General features: G+C 28.5%; 1 protein-coding gene across 1 annotated transcript in view; it reads left to right on the top strand.

Moving 5' to 3' along the window:
• The window catches only part of LOC105363194 (probable cationic amino acid transporter), a 70,472-nt gene extending 49,826 nt beyond the window's left edge, over positions 1 to 20,646 (top strand). Inside the window, exons 5-14 of the mRNA XM_011500816.1 lie at positions 6,928 to 7,136; positions 10,996 to 11,167; positions 13,376 to 13,559; positions 13,859 to 13,983; positions 16,998 to 17,257; positions 18,120 to 18,362; positions 18,539 to 18,683; positions 19,362 to 19,455; positions 19,538 to 19,665; positions 20,034 to 20,646. Of these exons, the coding sequence (XP_011499118.1) occupies positions 6,928 to 7,136; positions 10,996 to 11,167; positions 13,376 to 13,559; positions 13,859 to 13,983; positions 16,998 to 17,257; positions 18,120 to 18,362; positions 18,539 to 18,683; positions 19,362 to 19,455; positions 19,538 to 19,665; positions 20,034 to 20,362 (1,889 nt within the window). The 3' untranslated portion in view covers positions 20,363 to 20,646. The remainder of the gene's footprint in view (positions 1 to 6,927; positions 7,137 to 10,995; positions 11,168 to 13,375; positions 13,560 to 13,858; positions 13,984 to 16,997; positions 17,258 to 18,119; positions 18,363 to 18,538; positions 18,684 to 19,361; positions 19,456 to 19,537; positions 19,666 to 20,033) is intronic.
• The last annotated feature ends 1,449 nt before the right edge of the window (positions 20,647 to 22,095 follow it).

Raw genomic sequence — 22,095 nt, 5'->3', positions numbered from 1 at the left:
TAAATATTGGCAAAACTTTTCACCTAGGACTTTATAAACCAAGTACACATAACTTTTTTGCATAGAGAGTGTATTGAGAAACTTCCTTTGCACAGCCCCACTTCAAAAACTAATATAATTCAAAATTTTTGTAATATGTAACTACTTTAAATTACACTTGTTTAAAAAGAAAAATACTTGACATTATATATGATAAAACTAGGTATACTTAATAAATTTTATATTTTAATATGGGATTAGGTATATAAGTGTATATATAACTGTATATAAGTCTGGCTTTGTAATATAAAAAATTCGATATACTACAAAATCTTTTACTAAAATCATTTTTATAGAGGTTACACACACACACACGCACACGCACACGCACACGCACACTACACACGTGTGTGTGTATGCTTATAAAACTTTGATAAATTGTAAAATCTATATAAAATTGAGTTAAATAATACTTACGAGGAATTGACAGTTATCACTGAATATGAGTGAAAATCAAATAACAAGATAAAAATGAATTTTAACCAGAAACGATATTTTTATAATTTCAAAAACTTTTTCTTTTTTTTTTTTAACATGGTCGATCATTATAATTTTATACTTTACAAATGTATAAATATATTCATGAAATAACAAATTGCAATTATACAGACATAGAAGTTCAGCACATTATATTCAATAGAAATATTGCCTCTAAACGAACTACTAAAACAATAATTATTATTATTTTACGTTATTATCTGATTTGAAACTATAATTTTTTAAAAATAATACGCAATAAAAATTTGTTCATTATACGAATAAAGTGATAAAAGTATTGTATAAACAAATGAAAACGTATTTATGTTGTACATACTTGAATAAATCGAGTATTTAAATTAACAATAATTATATTATTTGGGATTTTTTTTTTATATACACAATTGTACAATTTATATTTTGTAAACTATATATATTTAGTTAATTGTACACAATTTGAAACGTTTAATTTTTGTTCGATTCGGTCGAATTCCCTTGTATTTAAAGATTTTCGTTTAACTTAAATTAATGTAAACTAGTATAATGTATGAAAATCTTCATAAATGTCGAATAATATGAAGCAATTAAAGAATTTCCAAAGTAGAAAAAGAAATTTATTTGTAATCGATAATTTAAATGTATATATTGGGAATACGCAATGGTGCTAATTAAACATTTTATCCGTTTACAAATTCATATATCAGATTAATATTTATGAATGTACACAGGCTTTCTCAGCTTATTGTCAACATTTTAATAATACCCTATCATTAATAGGTCCTTAATTATTTTCATCTCACATTATTTGCCTGTTTGTATGCATATTATTAAATTTACAAATCGTTTCTCATTAAATACAGTCATTAAATAATTATATCATAATTCTTTAACGTAGCTTTTGTTAAACGAATAACAGTCATATTGACTCGAACTGTCCTATCATCATATAAATGAATAATTGTTGTTATGTAACTGAATGCAAAATGTTTGATCCTATCTAGTCTGTAAAATTGGAAAATTGTAGCGTATTCTTTTATGTTTTATTTTTGTAGATCGACTGTACTGTAAATGATATATTCTAAACTTAGATAAAATGTTTACCTTAAATATCATTTAGGTGGGGTTTTAATGGATACTTTCATGTCATTTAATACAATTATAAATAATTTACAAAAACAAAATGTATTTCCAAACTGGCGGAAAAAGCGCACAATAATGTCGTGTAGTAGACGTAGGCGCGTGGAATATATTGACGTAGGAGGGCCACTTGTCCCAAGGTATTTTCAATGTTTTATCTTTGTAATTGCATGCGCCATAAAGTTGCTGTACGAATTCTTGCCTCCTACGTAACGAGATAGCATGGAAAATTATCACTTCCACCTCTCTAGCCACTTTCGGGAGATGCCAATAATATTGTGACATAGCCCAACACACCTGATGCGTCTCTCTGTGCTATTCTCAACTTTTTTTTCTCGATGCTCCATGCTACCGACTGTTTTGGTTTCAAACTGAAGATTTTAATATTATTAATACCTTCTACTCCCGCCCGCCCCCTTCTCCCCCACCCCGCTCCCCTATTACTCTTTCTATTCTTATTAAAAGTCTCGAAGTAAAGATTCACTACCATTTCGATTTATTGAATATTGTTGAATAGTTTATTAATACTCGGACTTTATATATATGTATATAAGATTTTGGCGATTATTTGTCCAAAGCTAGCGATTAAAGTAAATTTCGTATCTAAATGTAGTAATTAGAGAGTGAGCTTTACTATTAGTCATAGAATTGGTAAGATAAGGTTCCTTTCAAGAAAATGGAAGACATTCGATTTGACTTCAAGTTTTTATCATTCGTATATTTTCAAAGTTTCTTAATTCAAGTCTTTGAACTGGATTTTTCGATAAAAACTTAATCATCCGTTAATCTCAATTATATACTTATTAAGTAATGTAGATTTGGTATTCTGAAAATGTGTATCTGCAAATTTCGTATAATTTCGATGTTTAGATCCAATATTTCTATCGCATTTGAACAATAAACAGTAAATAACATTATAATTTCATCTATTTTTATTTTTATTGGAAAAATGATTTTTTTTTTCCCATTAAATTTAATACAACTATTTTTTTGCAGTAAATAATTCATAAATAAATCAAGTAAATGCGTGATCTTCTAAAATATTGAATCCATAAAGTATTTTATTCTTATTCTTTTTCTAATAAATGGACGTTGAAAGCTGATATTGTAATATATTCATCAGACATTATCAGACTTATAGATAATGCTACATGTATTGAATGGAATAAAGAATTTAGAATGTAGTAAGGAAAATTCTTTCAAATTGTACGAGTTCACTTTCTTTGATCTTTATACTAAAATGAATCTTTCATGAATTGAAAACTTGAGAATTTCAAAAAAGTCTTTTCCAACTATTTCGTGATAAAAAATTCGATTACCTGATGGTTACGATTAATATTATGAAACGAGCTATTAATATTCCATAGACCGTCAAACATTATTATTCTTTTTTTGTTAATGCTCATAGATTAAATTGTATAGTTAGTTCGTTAAAATTATTAATAAACAATATATTATGCATGGACTTCGATTAAGGCTTTGAAAATTAATAAGTTCTTTTAAATTATTCGTACTCTGATGGAATTAAACGGGCCTGTATGCGAAAATTTTTTTTATTGAATATATTAATACCATGGAAAATGTTGTATGCAAACTGAAAGATTAATTGTTTATGTCTTTAAACAATGGCTTCACTTTTATCGATAATATTTTTTTAAATATTTTCTAATTAAAATTGTCTATTTTTACAACTGATTTAGTTAGAAGAAACTTTGTTAAATTAGAATATAAATCGAAAAGCTCGTTTGTCACGTTGTAGTATTCAGGGCAGATTTGCACAACTCACGTGGCTTTTATTTTTATTCAAGAGTTCATTGCTTCATTTTTTCATTAATTATTTTACCATATATAATTTTCTTTCACTTTTTTTTATTATTATAATACTAATTAATACTCTTTGCAAAATTATAACATTACTACTTTATTATATAAAAAGATGTTTTATTATTAGAATTTGCGCAAAATATACAAATAACATTTTTTCTAATTATTTATATATATATATATATATATATATTCATTAATAAATGCCATTAATGTTGGATAATTGGAAAATTTAGTATTCTACTCAAGTAAATTTTGAGTTTAATACCTTGTTTATAAATGTTGTTATTATCGATAGTTTTTATTCGGTAGTCCAGCATTAAAGAAGCTTTTATTTTTATTGATATTCATAGATGTTCTCAAACAATTATATAAATAATTGGCATTCGCTTTGAACTTCTTAATTTTTTTTTTTTCAACGACATTGCTAATTCGTGTAATAATTATTATCAATAGTCTTTTATCAATAATTTTTATCAATAGTCTTTTATCAATAATTTTTATCAATAATAAAATGAAATGTTTAATGAAAATCTGATTTTCATTAAACGACATTATATGGAATTGAAATTTGTTTTCAAATTTTCAAGAATCCTTCTATAAGTAATTATGTATTACGAATGAATAAATGAATTATTGTTATTTACTCTCTTACCTTCAATTTAATTTTTAATACAGAATCGGAAAATGTACTATTAGTGCATTTCATTATTAATTTCTTTCACATTTAGAAATTCCAAATTATATACTAGAAAATTGAAATAAATTTTCTATTGGTAATTTATAAATTTATACAGATTCGTTTAACCATAATTATATTTTCAATTACCTCTACTATTGGAATATTTATTTCACCCTCTATATTTGACATTATTTATCTTATATGCGTAAAATTTTACATTTTAAATTGGATGATGAATCATTTCAAATTATTAGATAATTTTTCGTGATGAGTAAATTGTATGCATTGCTTAGTAAACGTGGCACGCAATATATTAAAAGCAATTTTTTATTTTACCATCGAATACAGTTATAAGATATAAATTCACTTATTTATAAATTCCATTAATAAAAGAAATACTAATTGAGTATGATGCGTATAATATTTTACTTTAAATACAAAATTTCATCTAATTATAAATATATACATTTTGTTAAGAGCTTTACTCTATTATTCTTTAATTACCTAATTAATTCATATTACATTTAAAAGTAATGAATTTAAAAGCCCGCAACTTATATGTTACAAATGCAAACAAAACAATTTTTGCTATTATCAGCAACTCATCCAAGAGGCAATTTCTATTAAATAATGTAAGAACTTTTTAAAAATTACCTGTAAAATGTAAAACAAATTTTATAAATCAATATAAATGTTGCTTAGCATTAAGAATTATGGGGTTTTCGATTAAATTTCGATGAAATTCTTCACCACTTACAGGTCATAGACAAAAATTAATTTTTAATGGCAATCAAAAGTAAATTTGATAGTAGATTGTGTAAATTTGAAATTTAAGATTTTATAAGAATCTATTATTATTATTATTAACTGATTAGCATTAACAAATACTGTAAGATGTCTTAAAATGAGTCTAAAATAATGAAAGATTCAACCTCAATTATATTAATTATATGATTTCTTTCTAAATTTGTATGCGCGTGTAATGCATTTGTCCATCTTTCTCAATGAAATTTTTTAATGACTTAACAAACATCAAACTACCGAATTATATATATTTAAGATTATTGCTGATATCTTTTTGTTAAATAAATTTTCTGAATATTGACATAAATTATGAAAGCAAAAGCGTAAAAACACTAAAATAAAGTAACGCATAATTTTTAGTTTTTGATAATGAAATTAATCAAATTTATGACCTCATATTAAATAAATCGTATATATAAAATTTATAATATTAATATATCGATAGTTTATCTTTACTCTACGTTTTAACTATATACAACCAATTTATTTTCAAATTTTATTTTTTCAAGAAATTTGTTAAAAATTATTTGTAAAAAATATTTGTCGAAGAGAAATCATTATTTATAAATACCTTAATCAAATTTTACACAAAATATGTTTTAATATAAAAATTTGATATTAACACGGTTGAGATATAATTATTTTTATAGGTTTACATTATATCTTATATCTTGCGATTTTCTATTTTAATATATATATATATATATATATATATATATGTATGCGTATTATTTTTAATTTTGAATTCAAATAAATACAGTATTTTTAAAACATAAGATTTGCTTTAAAATGTTATTTTAGAATGTAAATATTTCAGGCTATTTCAAAAGCACGTTCAAAAGAAAACATAAAGGGATGTTAAATAGAGAGAGAAAGGTAAATATGTAGATAGATAAATAGATGTATAGATGTATGCATTGATAAAGAAAGAGTTATCAATCATGATATCATTATTATCAAATGGATTTTATGTATTTTTGCTTATTTGTATTTTTGTTTATCAGCAATATCAACGTACTTCTTATTTGTACTCATAAAATAGATTTTTTTCCTGCCCTGAGCAAACTGCAAATATTCCTCTAATGTAGTTTCTCAAATACTATTTTAGTAATATAAATAATGATTTTTATAATGAAAGTACTTTTTTTATTTTATCATACATGATATCGTATGATTATAAGTGCATGTTAGTTTGTATGCATTGATTGTGTGCGTTCATTCGCTTTCATGCCAGTAAGTTTCATGCGCATATAAATGAGCTTACTCGAGTACGTTTACGTATCAAGGAATTTGCGTGGATCGTTTAAAGATGGGTTTTCCTTCTTCTTGAATGGAGTTTAAAAGTAATTGTATGATTTTTCGATTTCTTCACTCATTTACGATTGAAGTATTGATAGCATCTATATAAAACAAAAAAAAACAAACATCTGTTTAGGTCTATAATTATCTAAATTACTTAATACATTTAATGTTGTGAAGAAATTTATGGTAAAAAGAGAAATGAAGATAAAAATACTGAGTATTGCTGACCTGGTAACTTATAACGAATAGACATTTCTACTCGTTGAAAACGTAATTTTAATGCTATAATAATGCAAAATTGCAAATCAACGTATTTTGTAAAAAATGTAATGAAAATAAATCGATTAAGATACACATTATTAATGTTTTACAGGCTGTGGAAGCTTATAAAATATATACACCACTCGATTCGGATAGAATCAATGAAATTTTTGTCGTCAGAAACGTTAGAGAGGTGATTGATGAAATAATATTGCATTAATAATAAGTTCGTGGCACACGTTATAAATAAATGCTGTTATCGAACTATCAATTTAATGTGGTTTACAGTTTCGTTAGGAAGTAATTGCCAGGTGGACGTAATACAAAGCATTTAGCTTAAGCATTTAGCCATCAGTCTGATGAATTTTCATTCATAGTCATACTTTACTTTTACCTTGCAGGTCGGCCGCCCGACTTCCTTGCGTTCGTTATCACGCTACTAATGATGCTGCTAATGGCGGCGGGAGTCAAGAAGTCTCTGGTGTTCAACAATGTATTAAATGTGCTCAACCTCGCCGTGTGGGTCTTTATTATGGCCGCGGGAATGTTCTACGTCGATTCAACAAATTGGACCGAGCACAAAGGCTTCCTACCCTTTGGCTGGAGTGGAGTAAGTTTAATGTCCTTTTCATTTTCATTCGCTGTGTACATTCTTTTTCTCTGTTCAAGTACTCTCTCTTATTTTAAGCCACCGCGCGCCAAGCACTCGCTTATTTATTAAATAATGCGCTTGGTTATCTAACGGCAGAACTTGGGGGGAGGGGTGGGGAGGGGCGGGGAGGGGGGGAGGGGGCCAGGGCCTTTACGGCCCAGTTATTGACGAAGGCATAAATTGCTGAATATGTAAATGGGAGAATGGACAATGGGGTAAGCTCGAAGGGTAATCGAGTATTCATGGAATATTTCATGATAAATGTTTTTTTAATTTATCAGTTGCTTTATAATTATTCGGATATACGTGACTAGATTTTTCTTGCATTGTTATTTTATTACAAGCACGCGCTGTCAGCATTTACATGACTTCGTATCGGCGTATTATAAAATAAAAGATAAACATTGATTTATATATAATACCGAGTTTTTACATTTTACGAATTTCAAAAAACTCTTTCTACCTTGATCAAACTTCAGGCTGGATAAACAACAGATTGAGCGAGTGTCTGATCTTGTCCAACCTCCTTTATTACACTAATAAAATATGTTGTTTTATAAAGGCGTTAGCTGCTATATATATATATATATATATATAGAGTATATTAAAAGGGTCAAAACGTCGACGAAATTATAGAAAATATTTCTTATGGTATAGAAAATATACAATAGCGTAGGATGGATATAATTTTTGTTTCCATCGCCTAACATTAGGGTGAACAGATGTTGTTGGAGTTCTAATAGTAATAGATAATGCGCTGAGAATATGATTTATATAAATCTTTCTCGCGTGCTGCTGAACTCGAATATAAATTCGATAATTCGTCCAAATTTTCAAATCTATTTCCTATTTAATGCAATTTTTAGGTATAATATAAAAATTTAATAATGTTTATTTATATTATGGACAGGCGAGAATAACATGAAAGAAATAAGCAATGAATCTTATTTTTAATCTTATTGCGTTTATATAAATTGGATACTAATATTTGAACTTTCAATTAAAATTTAAATTATAAAACTGTGGGGGAAAGTGTAAAGAATGTTAACTTCCATTGTGAAAAATAGGGAAAAAATTTTCATGTAATTTCGATTATTTAAGAATTTAAAGGAATAGTTTTTGGTTTTTCAATTTTATCCGATTTTTTTTTCTTTTCTTTTGTTATTGTATATCTGTACTATATATATATATATATATATATATATATATTAACTTATTATTAATATTCATAGCACAATACTTACTTTTGTGAGTATTTATTAAGAAATTTTACTTATACATGTGTATAAGTATGAATATGAAATTCATACATTTAAATTTTGCATCTCCTAGTAAATTCTATAAAAATCGATCCTTACAAGCCCTTATACTAGTTTTTTCTCTTCAATAAATATTTTTATTATCTTCGTTACAATATAGACAAGCTTATCTGGGACAAGAATACCGACATAGTATAAAAATAAATATAAATTTTTACTGGATTATGGAGGTTATACAGAGTAATTTTCAATCTTACAATATTTTTTTTTTTTCTTTTTCTTTTTCTAATACATCTCGAAGGGAATTGTCTAATCTTAAAACTAAACAATTATTTTTTAAATAATTCTATAACCTTCCATAATTATATTACACTTTAACTATTCTATTTAACTATTTTCTACTTTTTAAATTATAATATTTTCAATATTTCCTAATAAAAGCGTTCTTTAGCTATAAATAATTGTTGATAAAAACTTATAAATCTTCATAGATTAAACTAGATTAAATATTGTCCAAAAAATATTTTAATTAATATATTTTCAAATAATAAAAATAATGATAATACTAACGATATTACAAAATTATTTTAAATTAAAAAATACATAGAATACACTATCGCTAAATTTTTTACAAAAATGTATTTTTTGTTAATTGAAGTACATATAATATCAAGTACATATTTATTTATTATATACGTGAATGATTTATTTAAAATCGTATAAGAATACATGCTACATTAAGAATTTTATCTTGAAACATTACAGTGAAAATTCGAAAATTTTAAATAACATGTAAATTTAAACGAAACCTAACGAAGATTATTTATATTTTTTCAAATTAAAATTCCAATGCTTAATATTTGGTTAAATATAATGTTATTGGCTTTACTATAAAATCAGAGATATAAAATGAAAATGAGCTTCACATTTTGGTATATGAATTTTCACTTCAACTCTCATGTTATTCTGTAATGGTAGTGGCAAAAAGATGATTAGGCTATTCGCGAAGATTCGAGATAATGGCAAACTTGTTGCGCAAATTCTTGCAACATAGGGATGAACTACTGCACATTTCGGGCAAATATTGAAAATTGACCAAATATCAAAAAAGTTGGAGAAGGAAAATACATTGTGAAAGAAATGTCGAGAATTTATCAATTACAATGAGTTAGTTAGAAAAAAACAAATAAACTATAAAATGGAACAAGAGATAATAAAATAAAAACTTGGTAATTCATTTCTTGGCATTCGTTCAAAAATAGGATTATTAATAATAAGATATTTTTTATTTTCATATAGAGAATATCATATAGAGAATGAACAATGCATATAAATTTTAGTTTATTTTCTTATCTATAACCGATGATTAAAGAATAATTTTTGATCTTTTAAAATATCAATTTTTAATTCATCCATTGTTCCATATGTTCAGCTTTTGTTGTTTATGTGACACGCATTTAATTAATACTCTTGTAATTTAATTATCGATAATAATTTTTTCTTTCATATTTGATAAAATTAATGAAAAAAAAGGAATTTTATTTATCTTATCGAAAAGAATTTATTGATGAATATAAATATATTTTATTTACGCGCACACGTTTAAAAGATTCAAACTTCATAAATGTGTCATGCAAATGCGTTGGTCGTATATATTTAATCTTTTATATAATTTGCCCAATGGGTATCGAGTTTAATCGTGGCTCACCTTAATAAAACGATGAAAAATAACGATGAAGTACTATTCAAAGAAATTGTAAATGTGCTGCATTGAACACTCACCATTATTTTGCGTACCCATTAGCACATGATGAATTTTTTTCGTAGAAATGACACGCGCGCGCGCGCGCACACACACACACACACACACACACATATATATAACACATTTCAATTCACACTTTCCTTCCCTTTCCTTTTTTTTTTTTTTTTTTTTTTTTTTATATTATGGAAAAATAAATTAGACTCGATCTCAGAAAATTGACGATGCTTTATTACTTTATCATCTTTCTCACATCGAGAGTTATACAGCTTAAAGAGCCGCCGCTGGCTATTATAAAGAAAGTAGGAGCAGAGAATCGAGGATGAGATGCGAGGTCAATCTTTATCTTGGAAAGCACTCTTTTATTGAGCGACACTCGAAATATTCATCAGCCCCACTTTCTCGCCTGAGACATATTTCTTATATAAATGTGCTTGTAGCATGAAGAATATTTAATCACGCAGGGCGAGATTTCGCTAATTCGATAAGGGATACTTAAGATGTCGAGATCAACCTGAAAGACATAGCATCGGTTGTCCTTAAACACGTTTTTAGTTAAGCGGTAAGAAAAACCGGATAATTTCTGAGATGTATATTGATCATTGTTGCGACGGAAATGGCAAAGGGAAATTCATTTACGCTCTACACATAATAGCAGATTCGTTGAGTCCGTTTATGAAAAAAAGTGTTCGAGCAATAATTAATATTTTTTCGATTAAAACGACATCTCATTGGATGTGGATCCAATATCCAAGGGTGCAGTAGCTCGAAATAATTGTGCTTGTATGTGTTTCAGGTATTTACCGGTGCAGCCACGTGCTTCTACGCGTTCATAGGATTTGACATAATCGCTACGACGGGGGAGGAGGCAACGAATCCCAAGAGAAGTATTCCTTTAGCAATAGTCTCTTCGCTGATTATCATTCTTATCGCATACGTCACCAGTAGTATGGTTTTGACACTGATTGGTGAGTTTATATTTTTACGGACAATAATCTTGGGCATTAGTAATACGTTTGAACCTTTAAGATTTCTAGAAAAGTAAGGTTTTTTGTTCTTCATAATTTAAAATCCCATTATTTAGCTTTTTAAAATTTATTACATGAAATATATTATCTAAAAATTGCTTTGTATATTCTAAGAAAAAGAAAAATATATATTTTTAACTGTATGTGTTATATTGTTAAACTATATATCATCGCTTTCCATCTGTTACATTCGTTTATTCCTATTTCACTAATTATTATCTCTATAGGTTTAAACATGCGAATAACATTTTTTTTCTTTGATAAACAATTTCTGAAAATTATGGTACAATACTGTCATTGGATTACTTTTTAACGCAACGCGATGACATTTATAAAAAGTATTGTCAAATTTTTATGCGCATTGCCGCGATAACATTTATCATTTGGATATAGATAGAACATCATGAAATATATATTCACAATTACTTCTCAATTTAAACTTTTAGTTTCATTGAATAATATTTTTTATATTACAATGACTTTTATATTTTACGAGTCTTTATACATTTTTGCACATGGACAAAAATTTTATTTAATGTGTGGTGGTGGTTGTGTGCGTGCTTGTGTGCGTTCGTGTGCTTTCGTGTGCTTTCGTGTGTGCTTTCGTGTGTGCTTTCGTGTTTGTGTAATCATGATGAATGAAGTCTTTATATTATAACGAAGAATAGTGTTGAAAATATTCGATGAAATATGAGAGTACTCATAAATTATCGGCCTGTATATGGAAAATTAGCCCGAGGAGAGTTTTAGAAAAATTATCGATATTTTAACGTTCACATTGAAAACAAATAATTATTATGATCCAAATTAAGTAATGAGCCACTCGCTTCCAATTATATTTGCAATAAAAAATACGATTTTTGGATGAAGGATTTAATTGAAGTGTAAGCTTTATTTTTATTAAATGTAGTGTATTTATTCAATCATAAGAAAGAAATACATTAAATATCGACTGCTTAAGGCGTGAAATTATATTTTAGAACTTTAAATGTCATATTTGCATAAAAGAAAATTGCTAGAAATCTTTAAGTTTTTCAGTTTATGTTCCGTTTACTAAAAAGTAAATCTGACGATAATTTGACGAATGGAAATATTGTTTTATAGAAACATATTTGAATATATTGAATAGAATGAATATTTATATCGGATCTAATTATCTTTTCTTCATTATTATATCATGATTGTTATGTATCATTAATTTAATATAATGACTTGAACAAATTCTACAAATCACAGATAAATTATTTATTATTATTTTAATAAATTAAATTGCATTATTTTACGTTTGCATTGCATTAAAATAGCTTTAATAGTTTTAACAGCTTTTGAGATTATAAGTTTTGTTATAATCATATTAAATGAAAAACTGATAAAGACTAATATTAAACATGGAGCTTAACAGAAAAGAGTCAAGCTATTTGTTGAAATTTATAATCGCACACAATTTATAAAATACGACAGCAATAATTGCTAATTAAATTTTAATAGATGGTAATGGAAAGAAATAATGATTTAGAGTTTCTATTTTTTTTTTCTTTCTTTTTTTTTACATATTGAATCTAATCTGGATTAGCTTTTTTTGTTTAAACGTTTAATATTTTTAGATTAAGTAAATAGAATACAGATCATGTATAACAGGAAGTTAAATAGATATAAGACCCGTTTTTATCAATAATGCATAAATTTGCAAGAGTATATAGTCTATTTTCTTTATAATTATGACTACACAAAGATGAAAAAAAATGTTTATTTAAATTATTAAATAACTTACACACATTTACCTTAAATGTTGCATCAAATTTATCAACTAATTTTATCGTATAAATACAGTAACACATTTTCTAATTAAAAAGCTGTGGATAACCTACCTGAAAAGAAATATCCATTCATTTGTAAGAATTATATTTGATATTAGAGAAATATATATATATATATATATATATATATATATAATTTGATTGAGTTATTAATTTAATTAATTATCATTAGCAAACAATTAATTACTTAATAAAGAGAATCTAGATTTATATAATTAAATGCGTTAAATGATAAAATAGTCGACCAGGGCACTTTATTGAATATATCTTAAATAGCGTCGTTAACACTAAGTTGATGGACGTTTATGACCAATAAAATGCTGCATTACAGTTCCATACGAAGAGGTTGATCAAGACTCAGCGTTGGTGGAAATGTTCGGTCAAGTGGGTGCTTACAAATGCAAGTACATAGTTGCTGTGGGAGCTCTGGCCGGATTAACAGTCTCTATGTTTGGCAGTATGTTTCCAATGCCGAGAATAGTGTACGCAATGGCTCAAGATGGATTAATCTTCCGGTAATAGTGTCACAACACTTAAGCTCTATTTTCCTTTTTCCGCCGCTTACTATGTATATATGTATATATATAACGTTGAAACAACAATGAGATCTGGTAACAAACGATACGAGGTAAAATCGGTTGGCAAATTATCATGCAGAATTAATTTTAATCGCAATAATGGAAAGCATTCGGTTGCGAAGAGCGATTTTGATTATTCAGTTTCGCCGCTCCCTGCACTCGAATTATTCCAGTATTACAATATGGAAAATAACAAAAAAAAAAAAAAAAAACTTTTTTTCTTTAACACTTTTCAGGTCCTTGAGCCAGATATGGCCATTAACAGGTACTCCAGCTTTGGCTACGCTTACGTCGGGACTATGTGCGGCTTTCGTAGCTCTTTTGATCCAGCTTGAAGTACTCGTGGAGATGATGTCCATTGGTGAGAGATCAGCAGTCTCTACATGCATTATTAATGTGAAATTTTTATTAAAATTTTTTTTTGTAACAAGATGACATGCAATAGGGCTCCAATCAAAGTTTAAAAAATTAATCTTTCAAAATATCCTTCCTTATTCCCTGTTTATTATTACGAAAGCTTGCCTCACAAATACTTTAAACACAATGCACGAAGCTTAATGGAGATCCATTAAAATATTCTAACAAGGTAAAGATTTCGACAGAAACTTTATGCTCGTCTTATTAAATCCCGATCATCTAATAATTATCCACTTTTAAATATTAATTATCGTACAATCATTTTTTAAAACGAAATATAAGGCTTTAAAATACCTTATATCTATCGTATACCTTACCGCAATTACGAGCATTTGTCATTTTAATTTTACGAAATATATATTTAGTACGATTAATAAATACGAAAATTTGCCATGCAATATTACAATATTAAACTCATAAAATTTCATAAAATCTGATATAGTTTATCGACAACGATATTATATTATAATATAATGTATTCCAAATTGAATGATAAATGTTTTATTATCATTGTGAAAAATCGAAATTGATTATATTACAGTCGATTACAGTACCTTAAATTTTAAACTAACATTAAGAACTTGAATAACTTCATTTTTCTTAAACAAATTTATTCTAAATACCGAAGACATACCGATTCTAAAACATAATATTGGCCTTAATTTTATTTTCTATTTTATCGCGTAAATTAACTGATTATTAAATTGACAAAGTTCTGAGAAAAATAGTATGCAACTGTATTATTAATTATCTTATTTATGTAACAGAATAATGTCAGAATAGTCCAACATGTGTTAAAAATATAAAAGTCAATAAAATTAATTTATATGAGATAATTAGCTTTAAAACTTTTTAAATTTTACTTATCAGTATGAGATAGTAATTGAAGATATTAACACAAAGTCTATATAAACGCAATGAACTGAGTCTATAGGATCGGCTATATTGCGCGGTGATAGTTTCTTCGTTAAATATTTTCACGGTATTCGCTGGGAAATTTTTAATAATCGAATGTATATAAGCGTGTTTCATCGTTCGTGAAAAAGAGCTTGGATTTTATTAAATTAGGCCAATGGCCAAAAGATTTATATCCTTCATAACTGTCAGACCTAATTTTATCAATTTAACTGAGACTAGATTTATACGGATGCAGTAAGATCTCTAAAACTGAAATATTACCTCGACCGTAATTTTTCTATAGGCTTAAATTATCTTCTCTCACTCTTCTCACTGTTGCTTTGGCACTCGAATATTGTACTTTTATCTACGAATCGCGTGCGGCCGCCCATTTTCCTATATTTTCCGTATTTTTCCCCACATTCTACTGCCCCCTTCCCTTGCATTATCAAGATTTTTACAACACATATGCTACTTGATAGTAAATTTTTGATACACGTGTATAAAGTGAAATTGAAAATGTTTATTTAATAAAATTATCGTATCATACATTACACAATGTCCGCAGTTTATAAAATATCGTATCAAGCTTTAGCGTATCGAGCATAATCTTATATTTGCTTTAATAATTAACATTAAAGTGTATTTTCGGCCACTATACTTAAATCTTAATAGTAAATATAATCAATCAATCAATCAAATAATAATGTATACAATAAAATTTCTATAATTAAACGTAGGTGGTTAAGTTATGTTATACGATGTAATAATTATTCATTGTGTACTTAAAAAACTAAGACAATTAACGAGATTTGGTATAGAAAAAAGTGACATGGATTTTTGAGAAAATGAAAAACATTTGTTCAGATTATAAATTACGATAATTGTGTTTTCAATTTATTTTTCAATCCAATTTTTTATTTATTGATATAAATCTGGATTATCTGTTACATGAAATATAGCTGTATTTTAATCTAAGAGATTAGTCGTAATTACATTAAATATTTAAAAGAAGTAAATGTTATTTTATTTCTTACTTATATATATATATATATATATATATATATATATATATATATATATATATTTTTTTTTTTTTCATTTACTTAAGTTTATATATTGTTTTTCTGTTGGTTATAAAATAAGTTCTTGAACATCCATTTTATGGCTAGTTAAATATAAAAGTTATACACAATTAAAAAGTGATTTTTATTATTCCTTTACATAATTAAATATAAGATTATGATATGTGAATTATTTACTAATCATCTTATTTACATAGTACATAATGAATTTATTTACACAAGAAAAATTAATTTCTTGCCGTATAAATGACGAATTTTTTTTTCAAAAATGTCTTAGATATGCAAAGAAAGATCGATTATATTTAATATATAACTGTAGAATTATAATTAATTTAAATGATATTTCCCACTTGTTAGATAGAACCATTTACATCACAAAATTTACATTTTCTTGATAATTCAATGAATTACTTCTCTCTCATCTGCTTGGTTAGTTCTGTACGGGCATTAAACGTAGCAATTAATTAGCTTTAATAATAAGCATTTGTAAGTATAATAGCCTATAATTTATTATGATAGTGTAAAATTTACAACACAACTGCTTACTATGCGATAGATTGACTTTAATTATTACCGCTTCGTTTTTATTACTTATTGCAAAATGATATTACGAAAATTAAAGTAGATGAAAAAAACTAATTATTTTAAAATCAATGTTGTTAGGAATTTTGAGAGGGTGGGGGTAAAATGAATTTTACAATACGAATAGTTCGAATCCGACAATTCGCGCCTTTTCATATAATATGAAAATTCCTCGGTTAAGCTTGGAAGCAGCAACATGAGTAATGAGACTTGGAAGAGTATGCTGCGGTAATTTCGCGAAACGTCGGGAAATAACGCGAGAGCTCGTCTAACCAAATTATCATAGCAAAAGCCATGCAAAGCCGTGGGAATGAAATATTTGCAATGGGGAGATATAACCGCGCCTCAATTATGGCAATATTAGGGTAATACCTGTAATACCCGTTACGCACAGGAACGCTGTTGGCCTACACTCTCGTATCGACCTGTGTGCTGATTCTGCGATACCAGCCGCACACGACAAACCTTGTTGAGCTGCTGCCTCAGAGTCTGCGCACACCCTGCCGCTCGCCGACGAAGGATCCCCAGGGTAACGGGCAAGTCTCCTACAGCAAAGAGCTGCGCCCCGAGCAGCTAACGGCGGCCCTTCATACTTCCCAGACCCACGGCGGGCAATCGGAGCTGGGGGTGACTGCCGGTGGACAGCGGATCATGGTAAGGATTTACCTTGTCTGGCTGCCATTCAATAAATTTCTGAGCTTGTGCTTGGAATTTGCTCGGTATCTTTGCTCGCCACGAGGCACTTTAGCAATGTTAAATGAGTCATTAATGCTCATAGGCCATCCTTCTAGTTGAAATCTGATTAAAATCATTGGGAAATGTTGTCGGTACGACATTGTTAGGCTTCAGAATTTATAAAAGAATTTTAATAAATCGCTTGGCTAAAGTTCATTTGTCTCACTCTGAATACAATCTATAAAATCACGAGTTTATAAACATTAGTCATTATTTATATATATATATATATATATATATATATATATATATATAAATAATGAAAAATGTTTATAAACTCGTGATTTTATAGATTGTATTCAGAGTGAGACAAATGAACTTTAGCCAAGCGATTTATTAAAATTCTTTTATAAATTCTGTTACATTTTTCTTACGTTATTTCATTAATCGGTAGAATGCTATCCCAGTCGATATGCACATCGATCACAAAATACTTGGAAATCCTTTATACATAGACGCGCAACAAGTCTTAAATAATAAAAGAATATTATATCGCGTAACATACAATTTTAGGGAATTATATTGTAATAGTTAGGATGATGCATTGTTTTTATTTTTCTATGCAATATGCTTGTATCGCTAAGTCGACTAGACTCAATAGGATATTAGTAGTATATCATAAAAAAAAAAAAAAAAAAAAAAAAAAAAAAAAAAAAAAACTCGATGTTGCAATTGGAACTCGCAAATTAAACTATTACTCGCAAATCGTTATTATTGTTAAATCCTCGGTAAACGGAAGTCAAGCAGAGCGTTGTCATGGGCTAATGTCGCGGGTTTGCAGGTTCGAAGGGTACGAAGAGCAAACAGTTCGTCGCCGGAGTCTGATGACACGTACGGCGGAGAGGAGGACGATCTTGGTCTTGGCAAGGACGATCAGTACCTGGTCTGCGATAGAACAGAAAATAAGTTTTATGGCAGTGTGCATGGGGCGACTGCGGGCTCGAGTACCGGAAGCGCTCATCATTATCCAGGAAGTACGCCTATCATCGGGCCGCCTCTGAATTATCTCCAGCGTAGGCTTCAGGTCGGTGATATTAACATCGAAGCTTCTATTCTTATCTGTTAAATACGCTGGACAAATGTTTTCTTATTAGATAATAACGCACGATTGGGATTCGATGAATTCGCCACTAAGTAATAAGTAAAATAATGAAAATTTGACTTTAAACTTAAACGGCTCTCTACGTTTTTTATTGACAGGCGGCTCAGTATTTGTGCCCAGCAATATTTCCATGGGTCGATAGAGGACCAGCAACCGAAGCGTCCGGTCGGTACGTTATGAAGCTCGTCGGGATTATGTACCTTCTCATTCTCATATTCGACTGGATCATTGTTTGCGCAATGGGTAAGTTAGATATCTACTGATTTATACAAGACTGTCGATATTTTGGGGATTTTGAGGATGAAGGGGACCGCGAAGCTTTAAGTAAGAAGCTGGTTTTTTTCTTCTGTTAATTATTTATAGCTTTGAATTATTCGCAATCTTGATAAATGCTAATGCCATAGTTGTTGCTTAACGGGAAGAAAGATATTCGTGTGTAATATGAATAATATATTATTAATAAAGTTTATTAATGTAGCGATTCTTTAGTTTGTGTAAGTTTGTACGAGTTGATAGTTTAAGCTTAACCAGACGAAAGTAGAATCGAAGGAAATTCTACACTTTCTACATGACTTTCATTGTATTTCGCAAGTGCGGTAACTATTTAACATTCATAGGCAAGGCTTAAAATTTATAAAACTTATAAAAGTAACGTGGCTTGCTAAAGTTTTAATTTAATCTAATTCATAGTTATAATTGTTATGGTAATTTTGGATTTTGGAGGTTTGTTTGTTGTTGAGCATTTCACCACGATTTTATTTTCAAAATTTTAACTTTCACGCTCTCATGATACAATGTGCATAAAAAAAATCATAAGAGAACAAAAAATTTATATTAAAATTCTCTAGAATTTGGCAGTCTTTGTACACTTTAAGCTTTATTACGATAAATTAATTAATTTGGAATTGAACAAAAATATAGGTAATATGGGGAGCTTTACAACGTTTCTACTCTTCGTCTTCCTCTTTGCTATTATTGGTATTCTTCTTGCAATTAGTAGAAAGCCGCAAAACAGGTAAAATTGAAATTTTCAAAATTTCTTTTTAATATGTAGTATGAAAATAGTATTGCTAATGTATTATGCCATGACTTCATAGGAATCCCATGATGTTCATGACTCCTGGACTGCCATTTGTTCCAGCTATTGCTGTCACTGTTAATATTTATCTTATATTCAAGCTTAGTATACTCACATTAGTCAGATTTACAGTATGGATGACTCTGGGTAAGTTAAATAGCAAATAAAAATTTAATTATTAATTTGCCCTAATTTTATGATTTATATGCATATCTCTTTCCTTGTTTCGCAATCATCGATAATATTGCATTGAAAATTCGACATCCATTTTGAAACTAATCTACCGTAAACGTATCGATAAATTCAACGAACCACTATCTCTTAATAATAAGGAATTCAACTGTCCTTTAGACATTTCAATGAAATTAATTTGGTATATTTAGTCCTTTTAAATACGTCGATGCTCCGCTGTAAGATAGCAACTATTATTATCGATAATTTGTCAATGAATTTGCCATTCGAGCTTTGGAATAAGGTAGGAATTTACGGAAATTTTCTTTATTACCGGTGCGCAGGTTTCCTCATGTACTTTTACTACGGCATAAAAAACAGCAGCCTGAAGGAGAGCAACGAGGATAGCGGCATGGAATCGAGCGGGGCAGGTAATATTGAACTGACGGTGACGCAGCCAACGAAACCATCAATGCAGGCGAAATCGCCGCAGCCGCCTTGCTCGACTTCGTACATAACGACTCCGGATCGCAGCATCTACGAGGGCCAGCAGCTGGACAGCTTCGATATGCCGGTTTTCGGTAGCACGAGCTTCGGCGGTATATCAACCCAAAAATCGAGCGAAAAAACCCTCTTCGTCAGCCAGGACAGCTTCCCCACCTGGGATGACTGAATTCCTGGTGGTCGGTGATTGGTGGTATTTAATCCTTACTCGAATATACTCACTTATTTCCTTGCTTCCTTGCTTTCGTGGCTACGTCGAAAGAACACTCGTTGCTCCCCTTTCCGCTCTATTATTCGATAAACATTCTCTCACGGTTATTCATAGGTGATTGGAAGTTTTATTGGAAATCGCGATCTACAGGAAAGTGTCTTTAGATTCGCACTGCTTGCACATTGAAATATACGCCACGGCAATTATAAGTTACAACCAAGTGGTTATGTGCATTGATTAATTAATAATTACGAGGATAATTAACAAAATTGATGGAAGTATCGGGTGAGCATAAGATATTTATTCAATATCATAATATTAATTTGATGACAATGCAAAACCTAACCACTGTATGCAGTATTATTTATTTTTTATGTGATATTGTATTTTCATAAGTCTGCGAATCCGCTTTTAGTATTAATGCATACAAAAGTTGCAGTAATGTAGAATACAATTGCGTAGTTGCATTGTTCAGAAATTTATAAAAATTAAGAACTAATTTTCTAACGTTGGATCTACCAAAGTTTAATGACTTATATGGACTGCACTACACACATATCACTAATAATTATCATATTGAAAAGCGATTATTGAAGAACTGACCGACTTGTCATATCAGAAAAAATTTCGCTTGACTGAAAGACGATATACTGTAGCTTAAATGTATTTTAATGATATATATAAATATATATATATATATATATATATATATATATATATATATATATACATTGAATAATTAATAGTTTATGAGTTAGCGTCACTATTCGAGTAAATATTTTCTTAACGAGAGTATTCATTCTAGAGCATTCACAACTTCTATTACGTAATAGTAATTTTTTCATATTGTTTAATAAAAAGTTTATAGTAGATTACAGATTTAGCAGTTAAAAATTCACTTACTTAGTTTTTAACATTCATACACATACACGCGTGCATAAGCGCGAGCGAGCGAGCGCGCGCGCATACACACACACACACACGCGCGCGCACACTTACACAAATGACATAGATAATAAGAAAGATAAAATGTTACGTCATGATTTTATTAACAGAGACTTAAAAGTTATTACATTTTCTAGTTTTATATATATATATATATATATATATATATATATAACTAGAAACATATTCTAGTTAATATTAAGGTGTATGTTAATACACAAAGTTTTATTAATAATATTTTCAAAATAGTAATCATAAATTTCAATGTATATGAGCGAGATGCTTAAAGAAAAACATACTTTAACATTTTTTTGTGCTTCCGAAGATCTTATTTTACACATTCATTTATATAACTCACATACATATAAAACATTAAAAAATCGCACACGCAAAATTGAGAATTTGTAAATTATCGATTAATGATATACTATAGAAGAGCCAAAGCAATGTAGTCGAATGAAAATATCGAAGCACTTTTTAACACACAGTTCTTTATTATTATTATTATTATTATTATTATTATTATAACTAAAAATTAATGAAATAACGAGAAAGAGCAATGCAGATATAGGAGAGAAGAGTGCGTAGAGAAAATATAAGTAATGAAGTAAATCGAAAAGACCACTTTAAAATAAGATAAATATTCTGTTTTCTACATATAAACGTTTTAGTTGATGAACACTTAAGATTTATTCTATGAGGGAGAAGAATGAACGCGATTGCGAGAGCACGAGACTTTGCGAATA

The sequence above is a fragment of the Ceratosolen solmsi genome, unplaced genomic scaffold (genome assembly GCF_000503995.2).
Source record: "Ceratosolen solmsi marchali unplaced genomic scaffold, CerSol_1.0 scaffold27, whole genome shotgun sequence".
In the NCBI taxonomy this organism is placed as follows: domain Eukaryota; kingdom Metazoa; phylum Arthropoda; class Insecta; order Hymenoptera; family Agaonidae; genus Ceratosolen; species Ceratosolen solmsi.
Note: the sequence above shows the minus strand (reverse complement) of the source record. Positions and strands in the feature narration are given on the sequence as shown.